General features: G+C 36.7%; 1 protein-coding gene across 1 annotated transcript in view; it reads right to left on the bottom strand.

Moving 5' to 3' along the window:
- Nucleotides 1–23,596, bottom strand: part of SOS2 (SOS Ras/Rho guanine nucleotide exchange factor 2) — a 36,358-nt gene extending 12,762 nt beyond the window's left edge. The window contains exons 1-14 of the mRNA XM_015825568.1: nucleotides 23,507–23,596; nucleotides 18,973–19,098; nucleotides 16,811–16,942; nucleotides 15,906–16,070; nucleotides 15,394–15,597; nucleotides 14,482–14,625; nucleotides 12,923–13,033; nucleotides 10,968–11,066; nucleotides 9,009–9,136; nucleotides 8,099–8,754; nucleotides 7,922–8,003; nucleotides 6,444–6,566; nucleotides 5,534–5,637; nucleotides 3,743–3,959 (exon numbers count right to left, since the gene is read on the bottom strand). Of these exons, the coding sequence (XP_015681054.1) occupies nucleotides 3,743–3,959; nucleotides 5,534–5,637; nucleotides 6,444–6,566; nucleotides 7,922–8,003; nucleotides 8,099–8,754; nucleotides 9,009–9,136; nucleotides 10,968–11,066; nucleotides 12,923–13,033; nucleotides 14,482–14,625; nucleotides 15,394–15,597; nucleotides 15,906–16,070; nucleotides 16,811–16,942; nucleotides 18,973–19,098; nucleotides 23,507–23,596 (2,381 nt within the window). The remainder of the gene's footprint in view (nucleotides 1–3,742; nucleotides 3,960–5,533; nucleotides 5,638–6,443; nucleotides 6,567–7,921; nucleotides 8,004–8,098; nucleotides 8,755–9,008; nucleotides 9,137–10,967; nucleotides 11,067–12,922; nucleotides 13,034–14,481; nucleotides 14,626–15,393; nucleotides 15,598–15,905; nucleotides 16,071–16,810; nucleotides 16,943–18,972; nucleotides 19,099–23,506) is intronic.
- Between the last annotated feature and the right edge of the window lie 687 nt (nucleotides 23,597–24,283).

Here is a 24,283-nt window from a genome sequence, read left to right on the forward strand (position 1 = left end):
GCCGAGTCGTGGACCAGATCCTCCGGATATGGCCCAAGCTCCATCAGGAACCTCTCAGGGTCCATCAGTCGCCTGGGACGGAACCATCTAGGCGGTTCCGTCTCCCTGCGGCGAGGGGGGGCGGTCCGGAAGCCCAGCTTAAGGAGAGAATGATCTGACCATGACAAGGGCTCAACCACTATCTCCCCTATTGTCAGATTGTGGGTTTAAAAATCTACATGTTTTCCCAACATCTTTTCTAGCCAAGTATGTATTTTTGTCCAATATTTCTTTGCTTTTTTTACACATGTCCACCACACATGATAATAAATACCTGGTTTATAATTACATTTCCAACATTTATCTGACATATTTTTAAACATTTTTGCTAATCTTTCTGGTGTCAAGTGCCATCTATAAAACATTTTGTATATATTTTCTTTGTAAGAGGTTGACATTGTCAATTTATAATTTCTTTCCCACAGGCTTTGCCATTTCTCTAAATCTATATTGTATTCAAAGTTCTTTGCCCATGTTATCATTGTTTCTTTTACTTGTTCATCTTCCATTTTCAAATTTAATAAAAAATTATACGTTTTCTTAATTAGTTTTTCATCAGAGGTTAATAATATCTGATCAAACAGAAACTGCTCTTTATAAAATCCATACACTTTAACATCTTTATCATATCTCACTTGCATTTGTAAATGTGACCACCATGGTAGATCAATACCCTGATTTTCCATCTCTTGTCTAGATTTTAAGTTCCCTTCAGAATTCAGAATATCTTTATATGTCCATATTTTCTCAAGACAGACTAGATTTGGATGTATGAATGCTTCCATTGTTGAAAGCCATCCTGGAATTTTCAAATATATTTTACATTTTATTTTTTCCCATGTTAATAATAATACATTTCTAATATAGTGATTTTGAAAACATTTATGAACTTTATTTTTCCCATACCATAAGAAAGCATGCCAACCAAGTTGTAAGTCATGTCCCTCCAAATACAACAATCTTTTATTTCTGAGGGTTATCCATTCTTTTTCCCATGTTAGCACTGATGCTTGATAATATAAAACACACTCTGGCAAACCAAAACCTCCATTTCCCTTAGCTTCTTGTAACATTTTCAATTTAATTCTAGCTTTCTTTCCTTGCTAAATAAATTTTTGAATTAGGGAATTTAAATATTCAAAAAAAAATCTAGTTTTATAGGTATTGGTTGGAATAAAAACAGTATTTTTGGTAATATATTCGTTTTCACTGTAGCAATTCTTCCTAACAGCGACAGTTGCAGATTTTTCCATTTTTCCAAGTCAAGTTTTATTTGGTTTAGTAGTTTTATGTAGTTATCTTCTTTTACCATTGAACATCTTGCTGTCAGGTATATTTCCAAATATTTAATCTTTTTAACTATTTGTAGTATTATTTTTTCTGTCAATTCTTTTTTGGGGGGTTTATCTATGAGATTTTTAACTATCACTTTAATTTTTTCTCTATTTATCTTCAGTCCTGCTATCTCTCCAAACTGTTTTATCTTTTCCAATAATTTAGGAATTGTCTCTAAAGGTTTCTCTAGGACCGTGGTGGTGAACCTATGGCACGCGTGCCACAGGCGGCACGCAGAGCCATTTCTGTGGGCACACGTGCAGCTGCTGCTGCCAGCAGCTCGCGTAGGTCCATTAGGCCACCGCCGCCCAGAGTGGCAGCCCCGCCCAGCACAAAGGAGGCGAAGCAGCCGGCTAGCAAGCCCCACGTAGAGGTGCGCGCCCAGGCCCAGCAGGCAAAAGACCACCCTAAGCGGGGAAAGCCGATCGGCATCATGGCCGCCCAGGCCCAGCAGACACGGGGGGGAGGCACGCAATCCTGGCTGGGACTGGGGGGCCATGGTGCCAATGAGGATCCGGCTTTCCCCACTCGGGGTGGACTTTGGCTTGCTGGGTGTGGGCGTGCTCTACCACCTCTACACGGGGGTTGCTAGCCAGCCGTTTTGCCTCCTTTGTGCTGGGCGGGACAGGCTTCCAGGTGGTGGCGGCAACCTAATGCAGGGCTTTTCAACCGGTGGTACGCGTACCACTTGTGGTACATTAATGAGTGGCAGGTGGTACGCAGCCCTGCCTAGCCAAGTGTAGTGGGGGAGGGAAAGAGCCAGCACAGGCAAGGACTTGCAGTGAGAGAGTCCTCTGGAGCTGCAAAGGCCCCAAGCTCACTTCTGGCTCACCCTCCCACATGAGAAAGGAGGAGGGGGTGGAGACAGGAGAGCCTATAAAAGGAGGCAGTTTGGGCAGGAGAGGGGGAGAGAGAAAAAGCAGCAGCCTTGGGAGGAGGCAGAGTCAGCTGCACAGAAGAAGAAGAAGAAGAAGAAGAAGAAGAAGAAGAAGAAGAAGAAGAAGAAGAAGAAGAAGAAGAAGAAGAAGAAGAAGAAGAAGAAGAAGAAGAAGAAGAAGAAGAAGAAGAAGAAGAAGAAGAAGAAGAAGAAGANTGGGGGTCTGAATTAACTGGGTCAAGTCCAAGGCCGTCATGGAAGCCAAGAACTCCTGAGCTACCGCCGACGTCTCGCCCGCTGATGGAAGGTTGAAATCCCCCAAGACCATAAGTCTGGGGGTTCCAACCGCCACCCCGGCTATCACGTCAGCCAGCTCAGGCAGGGCTGTTGATACATAGCAGGGAGCCAGGTATATTTCTGTATGATATACAGAAAATTCAGAAGGAGCTCCAGGCATTTCATTTAATGAAATTATAGTGTAATAATCTGTGTAGATACTATGGGCTGTTCCCTTTTTACTTGCTAAGTAATTTTCCCAAAGAAAACCCTAAGGACAACCATATATGATGGCACACAACTGTCATTCCATTTTAACGACAATAAATGTAGCTACCCTATTTGTTTGACTTTTATATTATTCAAAGAAGAAAATAGTAAACATGAGTAGGGTCCACAGGAACATAAATTATTTTTTTACTTTCTTCTAGAAATAGCTACGTATTGTTCAAGTGCTCAGTTATAAATATATTTAGCACTATTGTACTTTGGATGAATTAAATTAAAGGTAATTAAGTTAAGTCTATTGTCTCAGTACTTAGTACTCTTACTTATGAAAGTTACTTCAGTATCTTTCTTCACATTACTTTGAAGGAAATGGACCACAAATACAACTTCTGAGTTAGTGACCTATTGGAGCAATTTCACATATAACCTGCCTTAAGATGAATCAAAACATTGCTCTCTTTGATCCAGGATTATCAGTCTTAGCCTTCTCCAATCTTATACTCAAGATGTGATGGACTGAAACTCCCATCAGCCCAATCACATGAGTCAATGAAAGGGATAATGGGAGCTGTAGTCAGGATACCCTTTATGAAGTACTCCAATGGACAGAACTAACATTTCAGACAGAATTTCTTTTCAAAGCTTCTATCTAAAATCCTTTTAACAGAAATGATCAACAATCAAACTTGCAGATACAAAATCTATGCTCTACCACCAAAAACTTTACATTATTCTGTTTACTTCAGGATTTACCTCTTATTGCTGACATATGTTACATTAGCTTATTCCTGAAGGAGTACTTATAGTACTATAAATATCAAACCAGACAGCATTGGGATTGCAGTCATGATATTGCTCTATACTGTACTATATTGTACTATACTTTTCAAATTAACTCTGCACAATGAATTTGATTAACAAAAAAACATTTTGCTATTTAATTTATGCAATGGAAGGAGTTATCAACCCAACAAAATAGTCGTCCACCTGTAGAGATCAGATTCCAGGAGAGTTAGCTGCCGAGCAATCTCTATGGGATGCAATGTCATGAGGTCAAACGTCTCAAACTGACGGCTGATGTGCCACTCAATTGGAGGGGGAGGACTCTCAAATGTTATATTATGGCTTATGCCATTTGCATGAGCTTGTTTTTTCCTCCTGATAATCTTTGCAATGGATTCCACCCACTTCTTCATGGATTTGCCTGGAAAACACATCAGACATTGCTGGTAGATTGTATAAAGGCTTTCAATATCAGAGATACACAGCACAAATTCATTACTATTTCATGCAGCAAGTGTGCAACAGAACAAACTTCCATTACAGGTAGCCCTGGACTTACAACAGTTCATTTAGTGACTGTTCAAAGTTACAACAGCCCTGAAAAAACTTATGACCATTTTTCACACTTATGACCATTGCAGCATCCCCATGGTCACATGAACAAAATTCAGATGCTTGGCAACTGATTCATATTTATGACGGTTGAGTGTTCCGGGGTCATGTGATAACTTTGCCACCTTCTGACAAGCATAATCAATGGAGAAGCAAGATTCACTTAAAAACTGTGTCACTAATTTAATAACTGCAATGATTTATTTAACAACTGTGTCAAGAAAGATCCTAAAAATGGACAAAACTCACTTAACAAATGTCTCATTTAGCAACATAAATTTTGGGCTCAATTATAGATGTAAGTCAAGGACTACTTACATTAACAATTAACATCAAATTTGGGGAAAATATTTTATAAATCAAATCTGAGATAATAAATTGTTTAGCAAATACATAGTATGCACTTCTTAAAATGTATTTTATGCACTGAAAAATGCAATGTAAAAGGAGACATTTGAGATAAATTATTAGGTTCTTCCCATTCTAAAGTAATGATAAACAGTTTTAATACGATGTAGCAGAATGTATATGATTTTTACAACCAGGCCAATAGCATTTACATTGCAAAAGTAAGGAAAACCTTCAAGGCTGGTCTTCTAATTTAGCATTAGAGTGGGCAATGAGATATGCAGGCTAATACCCAAAGGCATCAGAAGAAATCAGAATCACCACCACTGAACTTAAATTTGCACTAAGAAAAAGCAGCATTCTTCCAATTGTAGACTATTGAAAGAAACCTTCTATGTCTTACTTTGTATAACTAAGTCTACATTATGCACATTTCATTCTGTTTTTTGTCTGTCTTGTCAACCATCATCATTAACAAATGTCTGTAATTTGGAATGGCAGGCAAAACAATCTTTCAGCAGACATTCACATTTCAGAACTGCAGTATTCTACATAAAAATGGCATGTGTGATTTTACATTTATCTATCTATATGGACCTGGAGGAACATTGTCCATGGGGTCGCGATGGGTCGGACACGACTTCGCAACTAACAACAACAACAATCTATATGGAGGCATGAATGATTTAAGCATGGTTCTTCTCCTTTCATGTGAATAAGGTTTCCTAAAAATGCATGATATTACAATACTCGTACTCTAATTTTTAATGGAAGAAGCAAAGTATTAAAGCTGAAGCATTCAGAACAGTTATGTAATATAATGTAATGCTTTTTTGTAAACAGAAAAAGGAAATTGATATAATAACATTGTCTCATAATAACTGAAACTACCATTGTTTTTTGATCCATGAATAAGGGCAGATCATCAGAACACTCAGGATTTTTAAAAAGCTAAATAATTGGAATTTAGGAAATAACCATGAAATAATGCCGAGTGCTCACATTTAAAGAAAATTATCAACTAAAATTATATACCTCTTACAGTGGAAATAAATGTCTCCAGTCTATCGAGTAACTCTTGGTCTCTCTCAAAGTCATAAAAATGATGTTCTACCCAGTGCCGAAACACATTCAATACCCTTAAGGGGGAAAAAGAGAGAAAAGAGAAAAAAATTCTACTATTTATAATTTTCACAAACTGAAGCTGAGAGTTGCTTACTGATGATAAAATAGATATACTTAAGTGAGATGGCATCTGAAACAGTTTCCTCAATTGAAAAAAAAAAAAAAGGACGGGGCTTACTATGATAACAAATCATAGTTGGAATTGTTGGAACTATAAAAATGCAACACTGCAAACTTCCCAGAATAAATCCATTTTGAGACATGCTTAGGCACAGGGATAACTTAAGACTACAACCAGATCTTTGACAAAATAAATGAAAATAATATCACTGTGGTATACTATTCATGGTACAGTTTTTTTCTCCCTACGTCTTCATAAATATTCTAGTACCATCGGATGGCAGATATTTATTTTTGAAATTTATATAGCTACCTGTCTCCCAAAATAAGTGACTCTAGTCTTTTTAGATATTTCATCTTTAAATATTTTACAACCTCTGTGCTTAAGGCAGGACTAGAATTCACAATCTCAGTTTATAGTCTTAACCACAATGCCAAATTGGTTCTCATATATAATCTGAATTGTTTAAATTATATTCACAAGCTTTATATCTTTTTTATTTTTAATTTGAATCTTACCAATTAAAAATATGTTTAAAAAAAAGCCAGAATATAAACTCCTAGATAAGCTTTCAGACTCTCTCATTTTCATATAAAGAACTTTTCAAGCAAAGAAAACTTCGTGTTTCTCATGTGATCACCTCTGTGTTCCCCCACTTAATAATACAGTAAAAAACATGAAGGAGATAAAAGCTCAAACCTGAGCTGTACTGGCTGGACATATTCCTTGCGAAAACGCTTAAGGTCTGCACTAATTGGTTGTTCTCCTTTCTCTATTGCCAGCCTATCGGCTTCAGTTGGTTCAGGTTCAGGGATTTCAAATCTAACAAAGATGAAGAAGTTGGAACATAGTTACAGCAAATCCAGAATACAAAGAAAGGAGAAAGATTTGAAACACATTCTTGATGATAAGGGATAAGCAGAATAATTTCTTCATTTAGTTTTGATATATTTATTCAGTAAGACTCTTGGTGGTTTATAGTGTTCTAAACAATATAACAAAAGAGATATATAAAATGCAGCTAATAGAACTATAACACCCTGGCATCCAGCATCTGACATCAAGATCTTAGTCATCAGGTTTAAAAATTAAGAACACTTAAGAAAAGTTTGATCTTCTCTTTTTAAATATTAAAATTTTTACATTGTTGAGGATCTATATATTTATTAATCCAATTCATTTTAATATTTCTGTGTCAGCAGCAATATCAAATAAAATATTTCTATCTCTTTTCAAAGAGCTCAAATTGTCTTCAATTATTTTGATTTAGGTTCAACTGTAAGATTCATAATGGACATGCCATTTTTGGCCACTACTGATTTTTCTATTTTAATGGAAGCCTAATCAGCAGCGTAATGTACAAATGGAATGCAGCTGCCAATTATAGAAGAGTAATTTCTTTGTCATTGGACTGAGCTTGAATGTTGGCAATTCAATCATTTCTCTCACATAACAGTTTTGTCATAAAACATAACAATTATTAAAGTTCAAATTATTTCAGTTTCTTTTGACCTGTTTTCTAGTCTTTTTTTCATAGTCAGGAAGTTTGAAAACCAAACAAATAATCTAAAGGATTCTGAGAAAGTCAAAATTTAGGTTACAGGTCAATATTTGTATCTTATCTTTCCAATGGATTGTATGCAGTAGTGTAATTCTGAATAGTTACTGTATCTGAAAGTCTATTTTCATCCTTACATTAGTATCAGATTCGAAACTTGTATTCTGCTTGGGCAAAACACTGCAAATTGTTGTCACATTTTTAAAACATATGCTATGTGATGCTTGTAATATTTGCTCCAGCTGTTCCATCAGGACTTAAATAACTACTAGTAGTATACCACAAATTATCCAAACATTAATGCAATGCTTTATTATTTCTTTTATAAGGAAAACAATCTTTGTCCAGCAGACTTTCTTTATGACCTATTTTTAACTGAGTCTAAACTGTTTCAGGTTTATATGCCAAACCACATAAACCTTTCTAAAAGCTTTACGTAATTAAGTATGTAATGAATTCTGGAAAAAAGGAATTAGGAAATGCCATTAAAATAGATTGCTCAAAAATAAATTACCAAACATTTAAATTATTGCAAGAGCTTACCAATATAGCAATTTTTAAATTGTTAATATGAGATCAAAATTCATTACAAAGGAATTGGGAAGATTTTTTTATTTACCTTTCTATCAACAAACTTAGGAGCTCTTGCGGCTTACAAAAGGAGCGATATGTAGTAAGGAAAGTACGTACAAAATTAGGATCTAGAAAGGCAAGCACAATTCCAAATTAAATATTTCATAAGTCATAACTCCCATAAGTCAATAATGTGAAAACACTATATTGGAAATCCAGATACCTGCATACATGTGATAAGTTAGTCTTTCAATGAGTTTCACCACTGTTCCACCTTTGATGATTGGAATCCCATTCCTGCTCTGAAGATTGTCCTCAAAAACCATGTTCTCCTCAGAGTCTTCCACTGCAAAACGATAGATGCTTGGACTGGGGAGTCGCAGGGGCTGCTCATTCTCTTCTTGCAATAGTACGGCATCCAACATTCGGTCCAGGGTGCTACGATACTGGAGGGAAATCAGTGCTGCCATCCAGTTGTTCTTCTCTTCAGCAGACTTGGCAGCAAAGATAAAGCTGTTCTCATCCTTAGGGATTAGCTCAAAGGCATTTTTGTATTCACAAGTGTCATCTTTATCAACTATATGGACTTTCCTCATAATAATCTTTTCTTTGAGTCGGTATTCTGCGTTGCTATAACCTGGAAGTCGTGACTGCCCATGGTTGGCTTTGCAGCTGATCATTAAACCATCAAAGAGAAATACATGTCGTTCATGCTTGGCTCCTACTCTTGCCAGTGTGCCTTCCATTATAAATTCATTACAGCACTGACCTATATCTTTGCCTTCCCAACCATCAATGTTTTTCTGGATCTCATTCATTTTTTTTATGGCCAGATGCTTGCTTCTTACGTGGCGGTTGTAGAACCAAGACACAGGCTCCCTAAAAGCATAGTTTATCAGATTAAACTTGGCAGTTAAACTTCAGCTATAGTTTGTGCAAAGCATATTTGCTTACTTTTAAAACAAAATGTGTAAAAAGGCCTTAACAGAAGGAAAAGAAAGTGTCAGGGTGCTGACTCACAGCATTAATTCCTTTGACATTATCTGCCTTTCTCTTCAAATGTCAACATATTTGCTAATGTTCCCAAAGACTTTAAACCGCAGCTAGAACAATTCCATGACTAATTTTCTTACCCAGGCCGACGTCTAGGTGAATGTTTGTTATAAATGCGTTCCATACTACATTGGAGATTCAGGAGAGCTGTGATGGCTTGTTTTAAACATTCACAGTCTTCTTCATCTTCACTGCATTCTTGAAGTTGCTGAAAAGAACAAATATTTTAATTTTATGGGGAGTTTAGGAGAGAAGAATTTATAGATATCTGAGTAACCAAAATACAAATTGTATACAATCTAAGAATACATCTCCCTGCACACCTCACAAAACAATATTTTAGCAATTCAAATAAACAAAAATGATTAGTTCAAAGATAAAAGATCATGTTTATTTCAGGCAGTTGCACATATAAATAACTTATCCCATTGATACTTATACCTTTTTAAAATTTTTCTAAAAGCATTCTTAAAGCAGATTAGTAAACTTAATTGAAATAGCAGTCAGAATACATTACCAAACAGAGCTGCAAGTCACTTTTTGCTATGTTTTCGTGGATAAGCATAAATTAAAAAGCACCATGATTGGATATCAGAGCAGGACATCTGACAAAGGACATATGATGGGTTTTTCTAATTCTATATTTAAATTTTGAGCAGCAGTAATAAAGAGCATTCTTTAAGGTTAAATAATCAAATGTTGGTCCTTTTCTTCTGCACACATTACAAGTTCATTTTCAATTACTGAAAGGGAAATAAAATTTTAAGGTAGCTATAATAATGAAAAATAAGGATGTACAAAATGTTTCACTTCAAATGTTTTCAGCACAAAAGAAATTGATATAAATATTTTGGGAACATTTCAATCTTGAAACTATTTCATAAATCTTGAAATATGGAAATATCATGAAGTTTCATACTCCTAGATCATTTAGACAACATCCTTTGTAAAGATTTAAGCAACTAAGAAGCAACTGGTAGTTAGAATAGAATACTTTATTGGCCAAGTGTGATGAGACACACAAGGAAGTTGTCTCTTGGTACAGTGGCTCTCAGTGTACATGCAAAGTAACAGAATCATCATCATCATCGCAATACCAATAAGAGGGGGGAGTAAAGAAGAAAATAAGAAGGATAAGTGATAATACCACGACCATACTATATGGTAAATATACATAGACATTAGACAACACTATGAGAATTAAGGGTTTAGCAGACTGATGGCATGAGGTAAATAACTGTCCCTCTGATTAGTTGTTTTGGCATGCAGTGTAACACTGTCCTGAAGGGAGATGAAACAGTTTATGTCCAGGATGTGAGGGGTCTATAAATATCTTCGCAACCCTTTCCCGACCCATGCAATATAAAAGTCTTCTACTTCCTTCAATATTGTCAAATGACTATCAATGGACCATCAACTGCTTAACTACCCATGGTTGATTGCCTTAAATGTATTTACACTTAACATTATGCAAGTTGTGTATATCTATATTTTGATTAATGGAAGAATATCTCTTAGCTGTTACACAAAATGGATAACTGTTCAAAGTCTTTGAAATGTTCACCGTATTATTTTTCTGCAAGTTGTGTTTTTTTTTCTAACGGGGCCTGTACACAGGATAGTCTAATGAGCCTTCAACATATCTAAATCTGGTGCTTCCAAGAGGTTTCAGTCTTTAACTAATACAATCTATAGGACAATAGATTTGGAAAGCACTAATCTGGGAATGGCTCATCTATTACCTGAGTATATCATTAACTCATGCTAATAAAACATCATTGTCTTTTTAACGTATCTATAACTTGCTGTCAGATACAGTAAATCCACACTTTATTTTTTAAACTCCAGAACAAACGCTAGTCAAGTTAAAATGAAAAATTATACAAGACAACAATAATAGTAAATAGTTCACGTTTAAATGACCAAATTTGGTGTATGAAACAGATGCAAGATTTTTATTTAATCCAGATTTAATATATTTGCACATTCAACCTGTATATGGAATTTACTTGTAATTTATTTTAAACAGCATATCTCACCTGTAGTAATTCAAAATAGTGCAGACAGTGATAAACTGGAACTAACATGAGACGTGGTAGGACATATTGTACTGCTTCTTTAAAGCCATCAGCAATTGACTGAAGGAAAAAAGTAAGTCTGGTTTCAATGATTGTCATAGGAAGAACAAATGATGAAAGAGACAGAAGACATTCAAAATTATACTGTGAGCTGCCTAGAAGCGAGAGGATGACATACATGTTTTGTGAAAAAGATAAATAGACAGACAGACAGACATCCTCCCTATAGGCCATCCTAACAATAAAAGCCTTTAGGATAATTTTATTGCATCTAGTAGGATGAGAGGAAGGTTTTATGTACATTTCAGCAAAGTAAATCTTTCAAACCATAGATTACCCACATATTGTCATCTCTAGAGTCTCTCTACAGCAGGAATCCTCAACCCCCGGGCTGCAGCCCATTACCAAGCTCTGGCCTATTCAGAACCAGGCCGTGCAAGAGGTGGGCCAGTACGCATGTGTAGCTCCACTCACGCAAGTGGCACCCCAAAAGCTTCCATTCTTTCTTGTGTGAATGCCGCAAAGGTTTGGGAACACTGCTCTAGAGATTCTATGGAATACTCATTGTCTGAGGAAAGAACTTAGTTCAGTAACAGATATATAATTAAACTGTAAAGACTTTAATTCAATCACTGTGATCTTAATTAAAGAATCATGGTAGGTTATGGACAGCAAATTTTTGCCTGTCAAACAATATCACATTTGAGAGAACCATACAGCCCATTGAAGACCATGAACATGTCTTTATAAATCATAGGTATAATCTATACCTATAGCCAAAGCAGCTATATGACAATATGGGCAATCTTCAACTGAAGAAAGGAAAATAATAGTATCTTTATTAGATCAATGAAAATTATTAATTGCAAGCTTTCAAAATTACTTATAAGTCTTCATTAAACAGGAGAACTGGAATCCAGAAAACAAGTGGTGGAAAATTAAATGGCTAATTTTTTGTATTATGTCTGTGTAAATGGTGGTGCTTAAAAGTTTGTTAATCCTTTTGAATGTTCAATATTTTTACATAAATATTACTTAAAACATATGTTTTCCACACTAGTTTTATCCTAAAAGAGGACCCAAATTAAATTAATGCATCATAAATATTATACTTGTTTATTATTTATTGAGGAAAATGATCCAAAGCTACATATGTGTGTGTGGCAAAAGTATATGAACCTTTAGATTATGAGTTTATTTGAAAGGGAAATTAGAACCAGATGTTTCAATCAATAGAATAATAATCAGGTGTGAGCAGTCCTATCTTAAAGAACAGAATTCTTGGAATTCACTATCAAATCTGATCCTTACAAAGCAGGTATGTGGAAGCGTGTCAAGGCTTGAACAAAGGAGATTTCTGAGAACATCTGAAAAGCAATTGCTGATGCTCACAAGGCTGGGAAAGGTTATAAAACTTTTTATGAAGTCTGCTGTCAGGCAGATTGTATACATATGGAGACAATTTAATGCTATTGTTACCCTCCCTAGGAGTGATTGATCAAGATCACACCAAGAACAAGGTATTTAATACTACATGAGGTCTCAAAGAACCCAGGTAATGTCTAAGGAAATAAAAACCTCTCTTCCAGTGACAAATGTCAGGGTTCATGAAACCACAAGCAGGAGAACACTGAGCAGCAATGATGTGCATGGCAGGGTTATAAGGCGAAAGTCACTTCTCTCCCCAAAAAAAAAACCAACAACACTTCTGTCCATCTAGTTTTGACCTCCCAACATTGCAAATTTACAATTTGTATCAATACAATTTGTATCAATACAGGTGGGAAATGCTAAGGGTTGGAATTCAACAATATCTGGATTCTACAATTTAAATCATTCTATCAAGATTGCTGACATATGAGATAGAGACATTTTGCTTTACTTTTATATTAGAACTTTCAAATCTGTATATATACCTGGAAGTGTAAGGCCACAGCAGGTTTAGCCATTACATTATTAAAATGTTCTTGATATTGTGGTGAAAGGATTTCTTGCGACAAGGTTTCATATGGGTCAAAGGCTTGTTCCTGGAAAAATAGAATAAGCATTGTGAAATATGTGATTTAGAGAAACTACTAATTACATAAGAGAAGTTTTAATAGTTTTACTTTTACATATTAAATGGAATATCATCTATCCAACTTGGATAATGAAATGCCATTCAAATTAGATGTCACTAATTTTTCAATAATTTTTTTTTAAAAAGGATTTTTAAATCACCTAAACATCATCCAATACAGGTATTGGACCAATATATAGGAAGGATAGCTTTATCCAAGCGCATTTAAACAATATACAACTATAAGTATAGTATATAGAACACAGATAACTAAAAATCTTTCATCTGAGAATGAATCCAGTGATAATTTCCAAAACCCAGTATACATATCAGTTCATCATAACAACATGCTATAGTTTAGAAATCAAAACGATTATGCAAGTGATATACTTGATGTACAACAACTGCATAGTCCAACAGTTCTCCTATTTAGTTCCTGTTTTTCCATTAGGTATGAATTGACAAATCACAGTTGGAAAATTCATCAAATTGTTTTTAGAAACAAGCCATTAAATAACAGAAAATTCCAGTTACGGAAAACTAGGAAATGGAGAAATGAATTCATGTGTTAAAGGGAAGAAAGAAGGGCAATGCAAGGACACTTCTATAAACAAACCATGGTTTAATATTATTCTAAAACTAAGTTATACCCAATTTTATCAATATCTGGTTGTTCTTAAAGATAATACTTATGTTTAATTGATCTTGGGTTTAATTAAGCCTGAAAATACGGTATCTCTGAGGAAATATCAGCAAGCTTTCCAAAGAACTGCTCTATATATCATACTTTTAAGAAAATGATTAACTCAGCAAAGACTTTCGAAGAAGAAAGGCAAATTCTTAGTATCTTCTAATAAATTAAAGAAAAGGAAGCTATGGCCACATACTGTATGATCTATTCTGCAACAAACTAGTACTTCAGAAGAATACAAGCCATTTCATCATTGTTTTCTGCAAGAATATTTTGTCATCATGTGTGACAAAAGAAACAATTACAGTAACTTACCAATTGTTAAAATATAACTTTGACATTCTTTAATTGCTAATAAGCTGAGAGAACATGATACTTGAACTGGTACTTTTCCAATTTAAGATATTGTATCATTAAGTTTGGCTTTTTAAATTTAGAAAAACACTGGAAGAACTCATAATGAATAAGTAGGCTTTAAAAGAAAAAGACTTTTTAGGTTTGCCTACCATGTATATTCTTCAAGTCTGTATTCCCAGTTATTTTTTAAAAAAAGTTTTATAAATGTATTAAATGCCTGCACTTTAATAGGCTAATTATATATTTGTAGGTAGAGAGGGAAACAGAGTAATCCTTCATAGCAGAAGAAATTCATTCTTAAACCCACCGAAAAATCTGAATTAGTCATACCCCACTGAATAATAAAGGGAATAGCATTGCTAACTCACTTCTGCTAGATCTTCAAAACAACTGCCAACCAGGGGATGAGGACTACTTTCATCAGTCATTTCAACTGTGTCTTCAATTAATCCCAAGAGCTTCACTGTCAACTCATGGATATCTGTGATGTTGCTGAATATCATGTCAATATCCTGAGGAAAAGAAAATCCATTCTGAATGTGTATCTTTTTATATTTATGTTTTAAATGTTTTGCTATTTGATTAAAAATAGCAAAAAAACTTATTTGAATAAGTTAAATTAAACCAAAAGATTAAGGAAGATTTTTGTATTATTTTAGACCACTGTTTCTCAATTTTAGCAACATTAAGATGTCTGAATTTTAACTCCCAGAATTCCCTACCCAGCATTCTGTCTGGAGAATTCTGGGAGTTGAAGTACAGGTAACTGAATGTTGATAAGTCAAATCTAAACACTGTTTAAGACTGATGAATTATTTTATAGTCTCTTTTTCTACACAAATTTCTTATCTGTTATAAAATGCTTGCCTCATCTACTGTTCCTTAAATAAAAGTTTACGGAAAAAGTGACATTTTACGTAAGAAATTCTGCTCTTTTGAATGGAAAGCATTCACAAAGTTGAACTTCTCCATGTATTGTGTATATCAATAATAGTATATGGCAAAATGTCAACTGCAATTTTATGCTTTATTTATTATTTATTTCAACTGCTGCATCAGAATAAGGTAATTCATTCTGATTCCATGAAAAAAGAATTTGCATTTTTGAAAAATAAAAACTTTTTAAAAAGAGAAACTAGAAAATTAACATGCAGTGAAGCAGATATTTAGTTACCTGTTGCTTATTAAAATAAGATTTCAAGAGTTTTACCATAATTAAATTTATTTCAAAACACACATTGTATCAGAACAAAGGGCTAATTTGGCAAAGACTGACTTACATTGGGCACAAACAGCTTTTTGTTAGATAGAAAAGCTTCTCGAAATACTTTTATGATCAAATTCAGCTCCCGCAGATACTGTCTTTCATCTGCAATTTCAGTCCTGACAAGATCATAGTAATTAAGTTCACCAGAAGAAGAAGGTTCTTCCTCACATAAGGAAACCAAACCAATGTCATCCTGATCAAACATATCCATTAAAACCTAAATAGAGAAGAGATATTTTACACATGAGCAAATATTTTATAATCCAATATGAAGTTATGGCCTTTTTGAAAAACTATCAAATTCAATATTTTATTGACTAATGTTAATAATACATTTTTTTTGAGAAAAGTGTCATAATTTCTTCGAGTAGATGTTATTGACACAGAAACGTAATTTAAAGCTCCTCTATAACAAAGATGCTATTTATGGCAAGATGAAATAGCCATCAGGCAAGAACAATACCCAACAATTATATAACTGAGCTGAAGTATTTACATAAATTTGGGACATCCATAGAACCTCACCTTATCAGCACACATGGATACTTTAATGTCCTGTTGGGAAATCTCAAAATGTCGTATATTGAAAACATAATTGCCAGCCAATTTTAAGATGTCAGCAGAGATGTATTCCAGGACAGCCACAATGTAAAGAGACATGTGATAATCTATTTTATAACCAAGAACCTCCTGAAAATTAACAAAAAAAAAAAAGTACAAATTCCCATTTATTATGCTGGGTACCGCAAACATACTTACAAGCAAGGCAACACAACACAACACAAGATACCTGAAAAAGATGTCTCTGATCCTTTCTCAAAACCATCCAAATTCTTTGTAATTTTGGCAGTTTTAAGAGGAATTCTTGCAAACTATTGTGAAAATGATAATCTTTTTTGAGGGGAAATATTCAGACATCACACAAGTTCATTTGATGACACCACGGCCCCAAAAGAACGTTACTTCATGATGGAAAGAGTGCAAGGGATACACACACAAACTTGGAGTCAATGATCCTGCAGAACCCACAAAAGCCTCCAAAAAGAGAAATATAACCTCCATGTATAGGATTCTACATACTGTTGGGAAGCTGGTGCCATTCTAGATTTCTTTTTACCCCCTTTATTTTTCCTACTGATGGGTGAGTTTGTTAAGTCACAAATAAGAGTGGAGTTTATTTGTAAATGCTACAACTAGAAATTGTATTTCTTTCTCCGATTTAACCTTTTCCTCTTTTCTAATCATAGGGCACTCACTTTTCGTCCAAGAAAAGATATATTTTTCTGCATGTCTAGTTATATTTTGTTATTTCACAATTATTTCATATTTTTCAGGGAAGAGTGTCTTAGGGAAGGACAGGAGAGGAAATTATTAAATTTAGCAGATTAAAAATGTCATATTAAATCATCAATATTTTTGTCCCAATATACCTTTAATAAAGGATGTATTTTGTCCACAGGCAGCAGGAGAGGATTTCTTCGTTTTCGCTTCTCAATAGCTGACTGTGCATCTGCGATTGCCCACTTGTCAATTGGATGAGGAAATGTCTTTTGAACACGCTCCTGCCCCAATGCAAAAAAACCAGCTGTCAGATTCTCAACAAAAAAAGAGAACCAGACTTGTTTCTTTAAATTTTGGCTAGAGTATATCATTTATTTCTCTGAGTATCCTTTTCCCTTCCAAACAACAGCCATGCAGCACCGCATTGGCTCAAAATACTTTTCAAAATATTATTTTAATTCTTCTGCTTGTGAGGGAAACAGCATAATGCACTGAACACACCATTAGGAATTAAGAAAAATGATTCTCTGTCACAAACATATAAGTTTATTTACAATAACCATGCAATTTCTCTTGTACACTTTAATGTAAAGGAGCATTATAGGTAAGTCCTCAACTTACAACCACAATTGGGACCAAACTCTTGTGTCTCTGAGTGAAGCAGTTGCTAAGCAAGATGCCCAACTGACCATTTTGCTCCACGATGGCAATCCCACTCTCCCAATTGTGCATTAAGCTACTGAGGCATTAAGCTACTGAGGCATATTTCCTTTTAATTCGGTTTTTAATATAGATATCATTGTATTTGTATTGTGGTTTTTATGAGGCTGTTAGCCGCCCTGAGTCCCATGAGGAGAAGGGCGGGGTACAAATTAAATAAATAAATAAATAAATAAATAAGAGCCATGGTGGTGCAGAGCTTAGAATGCAGTATTGCAGGCTAATTCTGCTGATTGACGACTGCCAGCAGTTTGGTAGTTCCAATCTCACTGGCTCAAGGTTGACTCTGCCTTCCATCCTTCCGAGGTTGGTAAAATGATTGTTGGGGGTAATATGCTGACTCTGTAAACTGCTTAGAGAGGGCTGTAAAGCACTGTGAAGTGGTATATAAGTCTAAGTGCTACTGCTATTGTGCAGGCCATTAAGCAATTACACAGCGGTTCCTCAGGGGTTGGGCAGGCCCTGGGAGTTTCAGCACCTACCAGCACATGAAAGTTGCCAGGGCTAGGAGGGCCAGGCCCTCTTCCTGCCCCTTCATACCTGGGTCCACTTACCTTTGCCTTTTTCTGTAATTGTGGAGGTGGGCATAATGGGGACAGGGAGAGGGCCTGGGTCTCCTGGCTGTGATGGGCTGGGAGAGGGCCCAGTCCTCCAAGCCATGGGATGGAGAAAAGAGATCCCTGGGGAGGTGGGGAGAAGTACCCAGTGAGCAGGATGAGACCACCAAGGCCACAGCAGTTTTTTGTGCACTGATGGGTGGGTGGCAGAAGAGATAAGTAGGTGAGGGGAAGTTGCAGTATACCTAAAATTGTAAGGGCAGGATTGCTACTAAGTGAAAATTTTAATCAGGTGACCGAAGGGGCACTGTAACAGCCATAACTTTAGGCATCGTCATAACTCCCTTCGTTCAGCACCAATTTTGAACACTCGCTGAATGAACCCATTCATTTAGTGACCATTCAATGTTACAACAGCATTGAAAAAAATTACTTATGACCATTTTTCACATTTACAAATGTTTCAGCACCCCTGTGATGATCAAAATTCGGACACTTGGCAACCGGCATATATTTATGACAGTTGCAGTGTCCCGGGATCATGTGATCACCTTTTACCACCTTCTGACAAAGCAAAGTCCATGGGAAAGCCAGATTCACTTAACAACTGTGTTACTAACATGACAACTGCGGTGATTCACTTAACAACTGTGGCAAGAAAAGTCGTAAAATGGAGCAAAATTAACTTAACAGCTGTCTTCCTTAGCAATAGAAATTTTGTGTTCAATTGTGGTAATAAGTCAAGGACTACCTGTAAATGTCTGCTGTCAGTAAACTAGCTCTCTAAACTAGCTCTCTAAAAATATCATTTTGCTGGTTTTATATTCATTATGTACAACAGCTTATACCAGATAATACTGATCCACATAACATTTTAAAAATTCTCCATATTTCATGATCTACGTTTAGAGAAGTAATACTCTCTCCATTGCATGATTTAATTTGTTGAATTTTTCAGTTCCTCTTTTCACACTAGCATTGTTTTTTGAGGAAACACCTGTTTTTTTCCCCCTTCACATGCACTGCATTCATACCTCCACATCTTGAAATGTCCGTGGCTGTGCAATGCATAATTTATTTAACAGTTGAAGAATTAGTTCCTCGATGTAAAAGAGGGAATCTTCCTTGGCTGAAAGGTTGGGATGGACTTGCTGCTGAACCTGCAGAAAGATATAACTGTTATGTTCAATCAGAAGACAAACTAATGATTAGAGATACAGACAACAATAGCATATCTCTCATAATTTTAAAAGACTCATTTTTCCGAGTGTTCCACAATAAAATGTCCAATAATGAATATTTATGTAGAAGATATGGGTAAGCTTTTATTTCATTAACTAATAACCTAGTATTACCGTCTTCTGTAATTGTTCAAAACCTTGGTATGTGAAAGGGAATGGAAAAAATGCTGCTAAATTTAGAACTATGAATCATGCAAAAATATTTTTACCCAGTACTTTCTTGCAATTCCCTCATTCTAGAAAACACCCTCTTTTAGATGACTAAATTTCTGAAGATATAGGGAATTTAGAAGTCTATCAACCAAATTTGTGCATGCAAACATGTTCACCCCCGGTGAAATAAGTTATTTTGAAACTTACTGTATTAAAATTAATTTAGCAGTTACATTCCTCACAAACTCTGAAAAGTTGCAGTTATTTATAACTTTCCTCACAAACTTTGAAAAGCTGATGCTTTCGTTCAGGCACATAATCAGAAAGTAGAAATACAAAGTAGCCCTCCCTAGGGATGGCATGTCACACTGACACAAGAGTACTAAAAAAGCCGTTTCTGAATCATTCATTATATTAGCCATATCAGCAAATGAAGATACCTAATAATAGGCCTCTGATGAAAACTACAAGGCTCCAATATGAATATAAGAGAAAAAGGCACTCCTGTGACTCAAAGCCATGAAGGACTTAATAGGATACAATCCTCACGATATGATCATCTCCCACAACTAGTCAGGACTTTTGGCACCATATTCTTTACTAAAATATATCTGAATCTTCTTCAAGGAGAACCCCACATAAAATGTATTGCAATAACCAATTAACTTTCCCCCCCTGAATTTTCTACTGATAACTTATTACATTGTGTGAAAAACATACTTTACCTAATATTTGCATGGGATTTCTTTGATAACTGTCTCTAACCATTTGCACCTCATAGCAATAAGGAACTACAGGGTCTCAAGACTATAGTATAAAAGGCCCCTGCAAGGAATAGAATGCTTGTGTATAACCAGGCTCAAAAGACAACCCCTGATAGTTTACACTACAAAATATGTATACACAGCACAAATATAAAAACCTGTAAATACTAAAAATGAGCAGTTTCTAATGAATTATTTAAGTACTCAAAAGTTAAAAATGAAGGCATAGTATTAAAAAAGATGTTCTTTAGTTAATTTCAACTCCTGTTGACAAGCTCCAAATAATTTTCTTGGCTAAGTTAGGAAAGTGGCTTGCCACTGTCGCCTTCTGGGATGTTATTTCCACTTGACCAAGAGAAAGCTATTTTCATTTTATTGCCAAGAAAACTGCTGGATATTCTGTCACTTGGAGCTGAAACTAACTCACACCCTTCGTTACCTTTTTAATTTAGCCTCAGTGATATGTGTCCAGTTCAATTACTTTCTAACCCCATCCCAGTTAATTTTTTGAAGTTACAGTAAAAAAAGTAAATCTTCCTATATACAAACTTACATTGTAACTGAGAAAAAAATGGACAAACATTGTCCATTTAGCTCTATAACAAAAAACAGCAGACAGATAAAAGATAATCCAGGAAAAACAGTTTTTGTCTCTATTATATCATATGGATTTTTCTGTAACCTTAAATCCTTCATATAATTTATGGAAGGGAGAAGAAATCATCTTTCTGTATTTTTTTCATGGAGAGAAATAACATTTGTATAATACAAATTGGAATAAATTTAAAATTATCAAATAGCAAGTATCTTCTCACTGAAATTATTGCTTTGGCATCTCTCACATGCTAAGCCAAGTTCAAAGCATTGCTCTTGGAGCAATAATATGTTCTTTGAAATCTGGCAGGCTTGCCAATTTTTTAAAATTCTTTTAATAAAAAAAATGAATGGAGAGCATGTTACAAAGCAAAGCATCAGCCTCAAACATAACTTCTATTTCCACAATTCCGCTAAGTATTTTGGAGGCATCCTTGGGGGGGAAAGTGTGTGTGCGCGCGTGTGTACATATAAATACATACATACAAATATACAAATCTACCAGTAAAATGAAGCACTCACTTTATCTTCTTTGCAAAAAGCTAAAATATCATGAAGTCATTTTGTGACAGTGCCTATGACATGTTCTCAACTTGCCATAAAATACGAGGATGGGGGGGGGGAGGAGAGGGATGTATACCGAAAGTATAAATGATGGTTTACAAATTACAATAACTTTGTGGACAAAATAAATTAGGCCAAAATATATAACTGGGTTCACATACAATGTTAAGCCACTTAACTTGATTTACTAAGTAATCCACAAATGATTGAGTTCACAAAGTACACTAAGCCATAAAGTATGTGTAATAGACTCCTGGGTTCATGCAACATAATAAATCAAATAAATTCATTGTGTCTTAGTTCAGCACATGAACTAGGTCAGAGAAAAATGCTTATGTAGTTCTGCTTGTATTTTTCTGAGTTTTGAAAACTATTTTAAAAAGAAATAGATATTGCCAGTGGTACAATTAGAATCACATCATGGCTTGTTAATACAGGAAAGCTCCATCTCCATCTCAATTCAATCACAAAACTCTTGTACATTTCCTGAAATGTAATGCTATGCTATAAAAATCAAATTATACTAAATCATGCAAGACAATCAAAACATTCCTCAGTTTCTTAGAAGAAAGACAGATTCTGTGACTAGTCTTTGACTGGTAACAAATACCCTAGACTATGGAAGGATATAAAAATTGGTTTGTGCTCAGACAGATAAGTCAATGACTCAGATTACTAGTTCATTCACAGTGCTAGGCTTACTATGAATCCATCACAGCAAAAGGACTCATTCTTATTGAGCCAAAAACAAATATACAAATCACATTACATAGTTTGGACCAGCATCTTACCTAGACTGAATTCATTATTTCAACAATAGTCAACATTATGCAGTACAAATACTTCAAATTCTGCAGTTTGTCTTCCTTTCATATCTTTATAGTGTGTTTGAATATGCCTGGTATATTTGCAGTTTCCATATACATACAAATCTACTCAACTGCCTTCCTTACATAAAACATTTACAGGAGCATGATGATCAATATGATCATGATGTCAATGTGCACACAGAAGAGGTAAATACAAGGCAGGAAGTGTGTCTATACAAGGGGCCAACTAAAGAATAATATACCATAGAATGATCTGTGTAATTGTACAGAAGAACATCTGAATCACATGGTGACCGAAGATGCCTTTTGGCAGTTCCATGTAAAAAGATGGGAACATACAACATACAGTTTACTGTAATCTTCAACAAGGTGCCCAGGTCCTGGACTGCAACTTAATATATCTGAAAGGTTCTGAGTTAAGAGATGCTGAGTTTAAGATTAATATATACAAGAAAAAAAATCACATTATCACAATTTATGAATTTATGTCCCCTTTCTCATTAACTCTGCCTGTCACAAACTGGTTGAGAAGCACCTCAATGGTGATCCTATGTGACTGCAGAATGCTGTAATGGTTATAATTGTGAGGCTTGATTGCAAAGGGGTTTTTTTTTAGCATCATTTTAATTTCAGTCACACCATAAGGTAGTCGTTACGTAAGGACTACCTACCTGCATTATATTTATTTGTTCATTGTTAGAAAGAAACCCGGGTATCTCCTCCAGGAATTTTTAACCAATGTACAGAACATAAAACCCAAGTAAGGCAGCACATACAAGTTTAATTATCAACAAGTAAGAAAGTTTCTCTTGGGAAAGCATGGGGAATTTCCACACTGCCACAGCTTCCCTCTTCTAACCCTGCAAATAAGTTCTGGTGTATTGCTGAGACTTTGAACTCTAGGTAGAGTTCACGAAGAATATTCCCTCACAAGAACCTTGGGAGGTAGGGTGAGCTGAGGCAGCGACCTACCCAAAAGCCCCTCAGTCCACTCGCACGACACAGACTTGAAGCACTACATGACACCTGCAACGCAATACGTTGTGAGACATCGGTGGCAGAAAAGGAAAGCTCCGAGGCAAGAGCTCCTGGCGCCTGAGGGGCCGCGGAGAGCATCGGGCTGAGGCAGGGCAGCTTTATTGAGAGGTTAGAGGGGGGCGTGCCCTGACGGGGGCGGCTCCCTAAGGCTCGGAAGGGACCCTTCGCGTGAGGTAAACTGAAGCACGCCGAAGGGGGGGGGAGGAGGGAGCGCGAGAGCACTTTGCGGACTGACAAGAGGAAGGATCCCCGCTGTCCGGGAGACGCCTGGCAACGGAGGCGGCGGCAGGGGGGGGGGTTTGCTTTGCAGCTCCCCACCTTGGAAGGACCGCGTGCGAGAGAGCGCGCCCACATGACAGGACGCCGCCGCCAGGAGGGACTGACCTTACGCAGGGCCGGCACGAGGAGCCCCCGCCATTTCTGCCCGTTCTCCTCGCTGAGGAACTCGTAGGGGGGCGGCTGAGGCGGCTGCATAGCCCCTCTTCTTCCTCCCGCGCCTTGGGATGGACGGCGGGGGGGGGGAAGAGGAAGGGGCAACGGAGCGGTTCAACTGCTCCCCGGCCCTGCCCGCAGGCCCGGCCGACCGCGGTCACATCCGCGTCCCCCAAGCCGCGGGCCCCGCCGCAAGCCGCAGCAGGCGCCGCCGCCGCTCTACTTTCCCAAGCCTGGGCCGCGGCTGCCTCGCTCTCACGCGCACTGCGCAAACGCAGAGGCCGGCCTCAACCACCGGGCAGGGTCCAGTTGCGCTCTCTAGCGGCCCGGGAAGAGGACCGGAGGAAGAGGGAGTCGGCCTGTCGGGCAAGTGCCAATGGGAAAAGAAGGCGGCCCCTTCGGATACTCAATAGAGGTGGGGCCGCCGGCTTGCCTCGCTTTTCCCCGAGGACGGCTTTTTGCTCGGTACTCGCTCAAGTGAAGTGCGGGCGGAGAGCCGTCGTAGTACCAGAAACGTCATGGCCAGGAAGAAATAGGAGGCTTCGCTCTTACGCGGCCCCAGAAGCTGCCTAATCCTTTGCGGCCCTCTCTCTCGTTCGAGCCTAAAATCATCCTCAGGTACCTTCCAGAGATACTCCCCCAATCTCCTTTCCGTTAGTTATGTTGCAAAAGTATTGTGGCGAGTTAAAGTTCAACACATAGGGTTGCCAGGTGTCCACTATTTGAGTG

Source organism: Protobothrops mucrosquamatus, unplaced genomic scaffold (genome assembly GCF_001527695.2).
Source record: "Protobothrops mucrosquamatus isolate PMUCROS unplaced genomic scaffold, P.Mucros_1.0 scaffold2692, whole genome shotgun sequence".
Classification (NCBI taxonomy): domain Eukaryota; kingdom Metazoa; phylum Chordata; class Lepidosauria; order Squamata; family Viperidae; genus Protobothrops; species Protobothrops mucrosquamatus.